The 13068-nt window shown below is 42.7% G+C and overlaps 1 protein-coding gene across 3 annotated transcripts in view; it reads right to left on the bottom strand.

Annotated features, from left to right (window-relative positions):
- The window catches only part of LOC128894757 (uncharacterized), a 356479-nt gene that overhangs the window by 112857 nt on the left and 230554 nt on the right, over window positions 1-13068 (bottom strand). For all 3 annotated transcript variants that reach the window (XM_054156731.1, XM_054156732.1, XM_054156730.1), the window contains exon 7: window positions 9362-9479. In XM_054156731.1, coding sequence (XP_054012706.1) covers window positions 9362-9479 — 118 coding nt within the window. The remainder of the gene's footprint in view (window positions 1-9361; window positions 9480-13068) is intronic.

Here is a 13068-nt window from a genome sequence, read left to right as displayed (position 1 = left end):
GAATATATAATTGCATGCTGCATCCACAATCTAAGAAATACAAACAGACTAAATATACTGAATTAAAAAGGTTCAGTACAAACACCTTCACCTCTAATAAAAATAGAACGCATCACCAAACACCCAAAGTAACTAAAATATTTATAAACAGCTCTTAAACTTGGAACACAGTTTCCCTCAAAAATCTAATATCAGCTCGATCTCACACGTTATAAGATCACAAGGTAGATTTGCTCGTTGCAACCTTTCGCCCTCCTCACCAGGAAAAATAACCTACTTCCCAAATAACCCGGGAACAAAACCGCGGTTCTCAGGCGTCGGAAGCTGAAACAGAAGGTAAAATGGACATACACGAGAAGACCGCGATGATCTCCTCTCGAAACGCGCATCCAGCATGGCGAAAGAGTCGTTCTCAATTAACCCCGTGGCTCTTCGCGTAACCCGTCGAACGAACCTAACCGCCGTAACTCTGACGTACGTGGATTTACAATTCGATCGTAACTGTCTGCCCGTCGGCGGTTTGCTACGCCACTGCCCACTGCCGAAGAAGAAACTCATGCATTAGCAGCATTGTAAAGCTAGAGCCTGATGGAAGCAGCGCGTTCGGTATCGCGACAGCTCATCGTGTGTATACCTAAAACCACAGCCGCGACCTGGGTGGGCAAAGGTTGTCGAGCAAAGACCTCGTCACGACCAGCCGTTCCCTCGCTGGGATGCCACTGGCACAACTTCTGCAACTTCCATTGCCCCCTTAACGTTGCGTGAATTTTTATTTCTTTTATCAACGTGAAATATTCTGTTAAAAATGTCAATCGCGGAAATATACTACCAGAATTGTTAGATTAAAATTATGGGAGGACATTTTTGGGGGACCAGGGATGCCACTTGAGCCACCAGTGGAGCTACCAGTAATCAAAAAGTGGATACAATGTTGATGGGACATTTATTTAACACGATTTTCCCCTGATAACTAATCCAGTTTTCTAAAATAATGAACACATTGTCCATACCCGAGAGGAAAGGTCGCCTCACAATTTCAGTACCGTGCATGACACGCTTAAACATTTATTTCCTATGATAATACGCAATTTGCATGAACATTCGCGATCCAGCATTGCAACGTTAAGGGACTCGCAGCTTCAGGAGATATGCACTCCTATCGCGGTTATCGTTTCGTGCACGTAACTCAGCTTTGATAAGAATGCCGCTTATGCAACCCGCGCGTCGGAATTCCTCATTTAAAATTCCGATAAGAGGGCATTCATGCGCCGTTGACACGGCGACTGTCAAGCGAAACGTTGTACCGGCCTCTTAATATAACCACCGCACCTGATCAGCATACAAATCTTACCATTGAAATTGCAGATGTCCTAATAAGAGGAGGCGAAGACTTTATGCGGCTGACTTCATCCTTGGTAGGAATTACGCGCGCGGCGATCAAATCTTGGAACGCACGAGAAAGCAAAGAGGAGTCGCAAGGACTCCCACGATTTTATGGACAGCTGGTGAACGTGATGATGGAAAATGGTATGTCTGGTAGAGATAGAATTACTTGTTGGAAAATTCGAAATGAATTTCTTTGAATTTATTCTTTTCCACTGGGATCTTGTATTTAACAAAAGTAGAATTACTCGAAATTTCGAAGTCAATTTCTTTGAGTTTATTCTTTTCGATTGGGGATTTTGTATTTAACAGAAGTCGAAGTGTTCCAAGTTGCACTCGATACTTTAATTCGAATTTTTTAGGGTGTCATTCTACTCCCAACGTGCACATTATTTTTTTAACTGTTTTGAAACGTTCAGGGGTTCTTTGAAAAAATGTCTGAGACTACCAGAATCATTAACTGCACTTTTGTCGAGATTTGGAACATTACTATCGTTTAACTTCTACTCAAGGATGGTGACAATGACAATTAGGCGTATAATGTTAATAATTTCAACAACACGTTTCACGAGAAAAGAATAGGAACAGCAGAACTCCCGGTACGTGAACTTTTTGCTGTATCTGCTACTCAATGATCGCCTGGGATGATTGGAGAATAAGAAGCACGAATCGTGATCGTTACTTCCTCGCGTCGGACGTTCACGATTGACAGACTCGAGGAATCGGTAAGCACGGGATGCATCGAGCAGTCTCTTGGGTAAATAACGTCGGAGAAAGGTAACACCGTAATGGAGGCCGTCAGCGTACATTCATCTTGGAGAGCTACTTTTAGTACTAGAATGGATCACGGTTGCTTAGGCTTCTGTAAAATTTATGCCTTCTATGCAATGTTCGTGATGTTCTTGTTAACCTTTCCATGAAAGGTCTAAGTTATGTATTGTAATTCGTTGATAAGCATTTCAATCTTTCACTTCGCGGCGATATTAACTTTAATGCGCGCGAAAGACTTAAATGTCAATCTCTCTTTTTGCTCTCGCTGCGAACAACTGGATCTAAGTGTTCTTCGGAGCGATCTAACTACGCGATAGTTTTAATTGAATATAATGATGAATATTTCTATGCGGAAGTATAGCAAGGATTTTTTTTATATATCTACTGCGCTCTGAAAGCGAGCGAATTGAATTAAGAAAATTACTTGGATCGCTCTGGAAACTGTTTATATTTTCTTAATGTTAATGTTTATTGACGTACTGAATATTATATAATTTTTTTAAGATTTACTCCTGTGAATTTGTGAAAAAGGAATTAAGCAATAGGTTATTTCAGGACGTTGCCTGGAGACTATGCACTCTTTTTTTTTAACTATGAACTTAAATAAATTATTTATCATTCATTAACAACGAATTTGGGTGACTACAATCCTGTACTCCTTGAATACTAATAAAATGATGGTTTTTGAATTTGTTTCCCATTCCACCAAACCAGCTCCATATGAAACTTCTGAAACTTCCCAAAACAAATGATTATCAGTAAAAATACCCATCAATCGAAACCTAACTCAGGCCTGAATCACCCCACCAAAATAATTCTCTAAAATCGATTTTTAACTCTATTTTGAACTCGACTGCAGTCCCAAAGTCAAACTCTCCCCTTCGCGTAGTCTCTTAATCCATCCAGCATTCTCAGATAACAATTAGTCGGCAACAATGATGCCTGGCGCAGCTATCCTGGCAAGCCAGCACCTCGCCGTATCGCGTATCGCGCGAGAGGGAGTCACGAAGCAGATCGCAGGACGATAGGATCGCGGGGGATCTCTGGTTGATCCAGTTGTGCACCTGACCGCGTTTCTGCATGAGTTATGGACGTGCATCAATCCTTTTATACTGGCCCCGTAGGCCTTCTCTCCCCCCGTGCCCCCTTCGAACCGTGATATCCCCTGGTCCACGTCCCGCCCCTCTCAGCCACCCTCGCGCGATCGACGGTAACGGTAACTGGTTTGGCGAAACGTCCCTCGTCGCTATCTCGCTTTTCCCCCCGGGACGAAGATCTGGAACTGCAGTTTGTCGACCCACATCCAAGATCGTATCTACCTTCGGAGCCTCTCTTTTCCTCCTGTTCTCGTGTTTTCCTCGTCCCCACACCCCTCGATGATCGTATTGACCGACAGCTGGAATACGTCGTTGGTTTCTGATCAATGTAATTGGACGCGGCAGGAGCCAAATGGCTTAGATAAGATTAGAAGTAGAGGAAACTGGGTTGAAACCAACGAAAATAGTAGTACTAGTTACTTCTGGCTAATGGAGTTTCGAAGAAAGGGTAGTGAAAAGATTTTGTCTTAATTTAATACCGTTTTGGTATCGAAGGTGACTAGGAAGAGTCTATTTGTTAATTAGAAAGTTGAATTATCGTGGTGATATTTTTTGTATGGGACACTAGTCTAATATAGCTTTTTAGTAAAGGTGTTGGAGATATGGACCTATCATGTTTCCTTACTAACTGTTGCTACAATTTTTTCAAACAATTATTAAAATAGAATTTAAGCTATTGGGTTGTCCTGAAAGTTCGTGGCAATTTTTCAGAAAAATTCGAAGTCACATTTGAATTTTGATATACATTTATTGAATTACATACTACCAAAATGGACTTTATTTCTCTAACCCCAAAGATACACCGATATCCCTAACAGCTTCTATTATCCTCGATAGTTTCAATATCAAATACTTCAAAACTAATTTGTCTCCACTAAAAAAAGTTCCAGGCTACATTCACACAAGGAGCATAAACTGTTGAACTAACCCGTGCATTTCCAATTCCAACGACAATTCACCGCGAGTACAAGAGGTCCATTCGTCAGTTCGCGGCATAAATCGTTCAACAGACGATTCACAAAGGGCGAGCAGTTCCCGCGTGAGCACAAAAGCGAGAACTCGACGTCTCGTGAGAACAGCTCTCGCTGAAATCTGGATACACACGGCGTTGACCCGTTATCGTGCGTTCGCGATCGTCTGCCATAATTCGCGCGTTGTCTTTCGGCGGCCCGTGAAACATTCACCCTGATCGGAATCGCGCGCGTGCTCGCTCGGTGCGTGTGTTGGCGTGTTCCAGAACTTTCGCCATTTCACCTTCACCCAAGTTAGATACTCTGGATATGTGAAGCCTATAAACAGTAAGGAAACCCCAAAGGTAAACGTCCTTAACACTGTTGGAGACACTGCTGTCATAATTTCCCTATTCAAGAAAATTTTAATTGGTAATGATAAGTATGGATGCTTTTACATTAAACGTAAACGAATCAGAAACGTCCTACTGTTGGAGGTACTACTGTCATAGTTTACTTATTGAAGAAAATTTTAATTGACAGCGTCAACTATCGATGCCTTTACCTTAAATGAAAAGCAAATGAAAAACGTCCTACTGTTGGAGACACCACTACCACAGTTTACTTACTCAAAACAATTTTAATTGATAGCGTCAACTATCGACAACTTTAACTCAAACGAAAATTAAATATTTCAAAATAAAATCCTACTTTTTCCAAACACCATTTTCAAAGGCTACGTCGAAACGATATTACACAAACCAAGGCATTCCCGATTGGGAGTAACATTGATCCCAGGTTTGGGAACGATAAGAGCGAGGGACAAAGCCAAGAATGAGGAAAACGTCGGGAAACGCGCGCCGGGGAATGTGTGTGAAAATTCATCGCTCGGTTTCACGCGGAGATTCGCGGTTTTGTTGTTCGCCGCGGTCGGGGAAATAAATAATCCTCGGCGGCACGGTCTCTATCCGCGAATAATCTGCCACCGATAGACCGACTCGGCGCTATGTCAACGTCGGTTTTGCGCTTTCCCACTGCGTCGAGCGCCGCCGGTTAGAGGGATTGGCAAAAAATGCTAATGAATCCCGCGTAACCGGTACGCTGATTTATAGCGATCGTGTTCCGCTCAGAGGATCATTATGACACTGTTAGCTTTCGTCGGCGGATTCCGCTTCGGCTCGCGTGTGTCGGGGTACGCGCTTAGCTTTCTTCCTCTGATGCTGGAAAATTATCGACGTTACCGGTAATAATGGATGCGTATTGACCGTGGCGACCAGAACGTTTCGCAACCTCGGGACCTTCCGCGTGCCCGTTTCGGGGATGCTGCGATTGTTTCGAGAAATCGTGGGAAATCTTCGACAAGAGATGTAGGATTGTACCTATTCCGTGCGTATAGATGCTAAATATTTTTGCGCAGAGGGTTAGGCCTGCTAATGTAATAAGCGAACGATGACTATCCAGTCTTCCTTAACTGAGCTACATGCTGGACTTTTCAGAATGACGAGGAACATTACTCGGGCTGATTTTTTCCTACATAAGTCTAATATTGAAATAAAATGAGTTCACGCATGTTTTGGTTAGACATAGATGTCTTTTCATATTCATAATTCGATCCTGTATGAAGTTAGAAGTTCAACACTAACTAAACTAACTAACTAAAGTGTCTAAATACTTATAATATTAATCAATTATGTAATCATTGTCGTTATCAACCATTTTTTTCCATTTAGTGTGCAAATTTTCAATACCTGATCATTCGCAAAAACGACATTACTTTCTGGTCCTCCTAATGTAAGAACTTATAGTACCAAAAATCTCTATCCATTGATTCCTTACAATAAATTAACCAAAGAGGACCAACGACGAAAATCAAAACCTGCCAAATGTTTAATATCTAACAGTTAGATTATTTATTTACGACTCGCCACCGTCGACGTCGGTGAAACTCAGCTTGGAAATTGGTTCGAGAGTCTCGCCACTATATCGCGACCGAATCGCGAAACTTTCTGAGCTGGTTTTTCCTCTCCGAGAGGAACGCACGCGGAAACCGCCTCAAAGATGCCGAAAGATAGAACGAGACGTTTCTCGAGAGAAGCCTGGAGCGGAATATCGTCGGTCCGAGCCGGCCATCCTCTCTCTTCTCGAGCTTCCTCCTGGATCGTTTCAGGAGGCCTCGTTGGGACTCGAGTGGACGGTTGCACGGGGCACCATAAAGCCGCGCGATGAACGATACCGCAATAGGCTGCCGTGGCTATCGCGCGTGATATGTTTTATGAGTCGGAGAGCATACCAATGGCGGCTAAACGAGTCAGCCGAGTACGTCGCCGCGTGGAGCACCGACTGCATCCTTTGCGATCGACTCTGGACAATGTTTCATCCAAAATCTGGTTTCTGATAAAAGTTTTGTGAATTTTTAACGTGGAAGCTGCGCAATGTGGATAGTTTAAACATTCTTCTAATAGTCAAAACAAACATTTCTGACCATTTTCAAGATGGAAAATCAGACGTTTCAAGAATTGGAAGGGAATTAGTGTCCCAACGCACGGGAGACTTTAATGCGTGGTTGGTAGGTACTTTCTCAAGTTTCGCAGAAACAAGCTATATACAAGTGAAACCAACTACTTTGCTATTTTCCATTGTTATTAAAGACACGGTCTCACAGTTGAAAGCATCCTTTTCAAAAATCTCTAACATTTCATTTGTTTGTTAATATCTCTCAAACCATACTCAACATTAAAAGAAAATTAAATACTAAATCTCAATTCTTAGTTTCTCTTCTCCCTAAATTCCTCTAAACTTTTCCAAATCAAAAAAAAATTCACCGTCCTAATTAGTTTCTACAGATTTTCTCGAGTGTATCGGTTGTTGAGCCACTCTTGTCAACGTCCCTGGTCATCAAATATTTGTGATATTTTCCAAGAAATGTAATCTGAAGTACAATATTTTAGAAAAGTCAACATGGTTTTCGGTAGACACGATTCTCGATCAGGAAACTGCATTGTCGGCGTTCGATTGTCGGTGCTCAGACGACGAAGAATCGGTACCGCGATCCCGGCACGGTCGATCGAGAGACGCTGCGCAGATAAACGGAACGGCAGGGATACCGATAAAATAAATTGGCGTTATGCCGATTCTTATCAATGAAATATGCACTTTCTCCGAACAATGGAGCGTATTATGTAATCTGGAATATATATTCAGTTTCCTTGTGTTCACTTTCCTCGATGCCACGATAATGGACGATCGTTATTCAAAATTCTATTCCAACGCGTTAAGTGGCGCATGATTTACCGCCTTTCTCGTCCCGCTTTTATTCAGCCGCTCGGAACACGCCGTAAACGCGGTTTTAATGTCCCGTCGATAGGATCGAATATTCACGGCAACGAGAAAAGAATTTTCCTCGGAGAACGGCGACACCTGCTCCTGCGGGTACGAGCTAATGCACGTCGGGTGATCATCTCGCGTGACTCTCGAACTACACGTTAACGGTTGTTATGTTGATTTTTGCTGGTTCTCACTTTTAATGATAGAGCAGAAAATTATAGTTAGTACTTTGTGCATTATAAAATGATCGAGAATTTAATAGCGTCTGTTATTTTTTCTATAATTACAAGTATTAAGTCCCATGTGAATGAACCATATTAATAAAAGTCACGCTGGTGGTATCTCACCCTTCTCAACAAAATACCAAGTTTCCAAAACTGCGATACAAAAATGTGTCACCTTTGTCCATATCCAACCAGTAAACGAGACGAATCAAAGTTATAGTTAAAATGAATACGTTCAATCGAATATTCGCCTGACATCGGCAAACACTTTGTTGCTCCTCTTCACCCAGAATCAATTGATCCCCGCGCAGACGGCTGTTTATCAACGTAATTAAATTATCGCGCGCGGCACGCTGCAATTACGAGCGATATCAATTTTTTCCGCGTTTCTGATTGGCTTTCCAGCCGAGGTCGGGGCGAGATTAATTAGAAAAACGTCGTATCCGCGGCTAATTGATGACCGTGCCGGTCGATGGAAGGCAGGGGCGCGCGCGTTTCGCTAGGAAATTCGTAGTTGCGGCTACGATGTCGGCCAGAAACGATACACAAGCCGCGATTTTGCACCTCGTCTGTGATTATAGTGGGCGTGTCGTGGATGTCACGGCCGCGGAAAATTATAATCATTACGAAAACAGGCGTCGATCACGTTTATTTGTCGGAAAGTGCACACGCGCGCGCGCTTGTTCCTCCGTCGGCGAAAGATTAATAAATAAATTGGCAATTCCATGGCGGCCGATTGCAGTCATTATTTTGAGGACCATGGGCAAATCCGCGGACAGGGGGTAATAAATCGTTCATTTTGAGCACAATGTCCGACAGCGATAAAAGTTTCCCGCCATGAACGCGTACAGTGTTCGTACATGAAAGCTTGAACAAATTGGCACTGGCTATCTTAACGTAATCCAGCTTTGAGTAATCCAAAAGTGGGGCAATGTTACATTTTCTTTACTCGAGGATTCGGATAATAAAACGAACGTGATTTTGACAGCGAAGATCATGTTTGATCGTTTAGAAAATAAGTTCTATGATTTTTAAGATAGGAAACTTTAAATTTTTATAATTACAAGGCAATGAGTCGTAAATTGTACGATAGAAAGTTTAGATCGATAGGACTACTGTTTTTCGCTTAATAAAATTGTGAAAGTGACATTAATTAAGACACGTGAGAGTGGTGATTTCAATGAGTGGTATTACTACCAGTATCGAACACTAATAGTTAAAGATAGTTGGAAATACTCCACTATTTATGACTGGATAATACTAAACAATTTTAAGACATGCCAAGGAGGACACTTCCTGAATATCAAACTAAATTTTCAAATAGGTAAATATTCTTAAACAACTATTCAAAAGACTTTAACTCCTTGTATTTCACAGCGATCGTTGCAAAGTCATACATATTTTTATATTCATAGTTTTATTCAAGGTAACACATACTGAATTAACGATGTGAATAAGCAAAACTTTAATGATATTTTTTATGAGAAGGGACACTCTTAATTTTCAATAATGACAGCAGAAAATTCTCAAAATGCAAAGAGTTAGAAGATTGGAATAAAAGCTGAATCGATTAAGAATTGTGAACGTTAATGAACAGTTGCGTAAAAAATACCTGGGTAAACGGGCGAGGTAGAGGAGAAACGACGACACCTCCTTAACGCAGAGGGCATCCCATCTAGAGGGGTAATCCTCGAACTCGAGAACAGGCCTGCCACTCGCGTCCGTGCATCCTGCAAACAGACGATAAACGATTAATTAATAGTCACATAACGAGTCGTCATACCTATGCTGAAGTCTCACTCTTATTTGATACATATGAATTTTCCTTCACATATAGTTTCTTGGAACCAATACAAATACCCTTGCTTAAGTTTACACGTATTTATCTTAAGTTGCGCAACAATATTCACATTTTTCTTTGAATTCCCTTGTATTAAATACATGTACCCTGCACTTGCTCCAAGACTAAAAATGTAAATTAGAAAAGTAGTAAGGACCAAGAAATATTATCTTTCAAATTATTATATTAAGATTCTCTTGTATTCTATTTGATCACAAACCTTTGCGCTTTAAATAATATTTCTACCAAACTCTCAATAAACCTATTAATAAAACAAATTAAAAATGTCGACCACCGATCGTAGACCTCAGAATTAGGTCCACTCATCTTGCTATAAACACGATCGTTCGAAGCGTGCCTCTCGGATGCATTATTCTCAACAGCCCACGCTCCACTCTCGCGGAAAGAAGACGCGCTCACGAATGATCTCGCCGCGAGTCGCATCAGCGGCGTAATAAAAGTCGGTAACAGCATTTGATTACAGGCCGTGATCCGATTCGTCGTGTACCAGCGGCAGATCGTAATCTCCCAACGTAGTAAGTTATTAAACGATCGGCTTTTAGCAGTGCGCCTATCGCGCGGGAGTAGGTCATCTTCGAGCAAAATCTTCGGGTTACAAAAGCGGGAGTAACGATGAAAATGTAATAACATTTCGTACACGGTCAGATCTGCCGCGGATAACGTGAAATAGGAGACATCGTAAAATCTTATTGTCTTAATCGTGACCGAGGCCCGAACGTCGATGCTCGTATCGCTTGGGATCGGAGTCCCCTTGGCTCACGAGCGACGCTGCTTTACAAGCTCGTCATCGTTGCGTGATGAAACGATACCGAGCATAGCACGCTCGTGGAAGCTGCAGGTTTCAATTATGATCATTTAATAATGTCAATTTAACGGCTGGTGTCGCGGAATTTGTTAACCTTCGGTAGAAGTTAGAATCGTTTTGGTTAGATCTGGGTTATCAGTCCTCTTTGAAAATTATTTCCTAGGAAATGAATGCAGATCCGGAGTTCTTTTATACAATGTTTACGTGGACCTCGAAGAGTAGGAAATATATATATTTTTTTTAATATGAGTGTTTTATAAGTTGACTCAGCACGAGATTTATTAAAGTGTTGGTTTCGCAGAAGAGGGAGCTGTTTTATTTTCTTTCTAGCAAAAAGTGCATTTTCTATAAAATTTTTCAGGAAATCCAAGGAAATTGCGACATCTTTATTTTCAGAGCTATGATCCTATTCCTTTGATTATAGGTGCTTTGTACATAGGCGCGTTAGTTTGAAGATATTTGCGATGATTGCATCCGTTCGATTTAGCGACTCGGGATGAATAGCAGCTACCTAGCCACCCAGCGAGTCCTAAACTGGTTTTATCGTAGACCCGAGCAGATACGTAACGGATAGAAGAAACGAAGGAAGTACCAGTTTGTAATAAAGTAGGAAACGCGCAATAAAGAAGAGGACGCTTGCCAGCGGCAACATTTCATTGGCTAGGTTGCCAAGGTGTGGGTGATCATGACTTTTCTTCATTGTCTGTCACAGAATATGATACTACGATCAGGAATAATTATTCCCCCTCGGGAAATGAAAATCAAACTCCCCATTCTTAATATGAGGAATCTAATATCTCCTGTAAATGGTCAATATCCGAGAATGAAAGTACACAAATCCCAATCATTTCCTACGCAGAACATAATTATAAAACTTTCGCAAAGTTTCAGTCATAAAATAAGAAAAATATCGGGCCCGCTACTCAACGCGCATTCACTTACTCTCCGCGAAGTACGAACTTCGATTCGAGGCACCTGCCGAAGGATTTACTTCCTCGATTTCTTCACCGAGACGCGAACGAATGCAACATGCACGTTTTCCATGGAAATACGCGAAGGCGCCCCGCAGGCTGTGTACAAAATCGGGAAACGATCGAGAGAACGGCGCACGTTAATCGACTCGTAAACATCGAACACTCGTCAGCGTGATTTCTCGAAGCAAGGAAATGCAAGAGCACGCTTGGACGCCAGTCGCGACCTTTTTTTTTTTAAAGGATCCAAGCGCGCCGCTCGGATTACCATAACCGATCGATTACTTGGCCTTCCGCGAGCGGTTTCACCGCGCGATGAAGACGTTAAAGCCTAGGACTGCCTGCAGCTCGGAGACTGGCATCGCTGTCACGAGGAGCACGATGTCCGATGGACGTTTTCACACATTCACCTCGAGCCGCCAGGAACAAGCTCCGCGGTTTTTGTCGACAACGAGCGTCGATATCGGAACGTTGAAACGAGCCGCGTCTTCCGGGGCAAGAAGGAGGAAGCGCAGGTTATTATTATTCGTCGTGGTAAGAGTATTATAGTAATGGTATTGTCTGTAGGTTCATGCCCCAGAGACACCGAGTTTTCACCATTGTAATCCTCTGGGATGCTTATGACTCGCAGCTGTCCGCAGAAGCTAGTATGTTTTCTAGAATCACCTCGTTTAGGCCACTTCACACTCAGGGACTTTGATGATGTTGGATTATGTTGTTGTCCAGGAAGAATTAGAGGTGGTTTAAGTCATGATTTGTCTGAATTCATAGGTTTTCTATAAAATATAGGGTTTCAATGTTTCAAATTTGAAACGAGCCACTTTCCTAAGCGAAGAGGAAGACATGCTACTTTGGACTTGGGGATTTTAGTGGTATCAAACTACGCTGTGGTCCAGGTAGAATCAAGAAAGGTTTAAATCACGATTTTTCCCCAAAATAGCCTAACATCACCCACACCAGGATCTTCCACCTGAAGAACTCACGTCCTCCTCGCCGATTCCCGATCGACTTCCTCTCGAAATCAGCTCGTTCCCGAGGAATTCCTCCGCTTTCTCCTTGGCGCGTTCCGAGATCGAGTTACAATAATAACCGTTCCGACGTTGGTGCAGGCATATATCTGCCCCGGCGCGCATTCCGCCTCTACAAATCGTCGGTCGTCCATCATCATCGCATTACCCCCTCGATAAAGATTGAACGCTGGGCCGACTTAGCTTTTAGCGTAAATCAAGCGTACTTACGACTCACGACGCACACCGTTCGAGGAGGAAAGCTCCTCGCGGCCCCGTCGATCCTTCGAGGCTTCTCTTCGTCCGGGAGTAAGGCAGAACGAAGAGGAAAAAAAAGGGTTGGAAGGACGCAGGAGGGAGGGGAGGAAGGATCGCGAGTAGCCGCGAGGCGGTTCTACTCGTGGCTCGTGAGAAAGATGAACGATAGTCGGATGGATACGTCAACGTGCGTGCCATTAGCCGTTGCTTTTTCGATTTATCGCCCGACCGCTGGATACGTAATTTCTGAGTACGTGGCCGAGATCCTCGACCCGAAGATCCACCGATTTCTCGCCCCTGTTCCTGCTTCGATTGGCTTCTATTCGATCGAGAACGTATGTGCGTCGACATTCAAGCTTAGATAGCTAATTAAGTGGTCTCTTAATATAGGTATCATATGATTCTGTCGACACATCC

The sequence above is a fragment of the Hylaeus anthracinus genome, unplaced genomic scaffold (assembly GCF_026225885.1).
Source record: "Hylaeus anthracinus isolate JK02 unplaced genomic scaffold, UHH_iyHylAnth1.0_haploid 4, whole genome shotgun sequence".
Lineage (NCBI taxonomy): Eukaryota > Metazoa > Arthropoda > Insecta > Hymenoptera > Colletidae > Hylaeus > Hylaeus anthracinus.
This window is presented reverse-complemented; position numbering and strand designations above follow the sequence as displayed.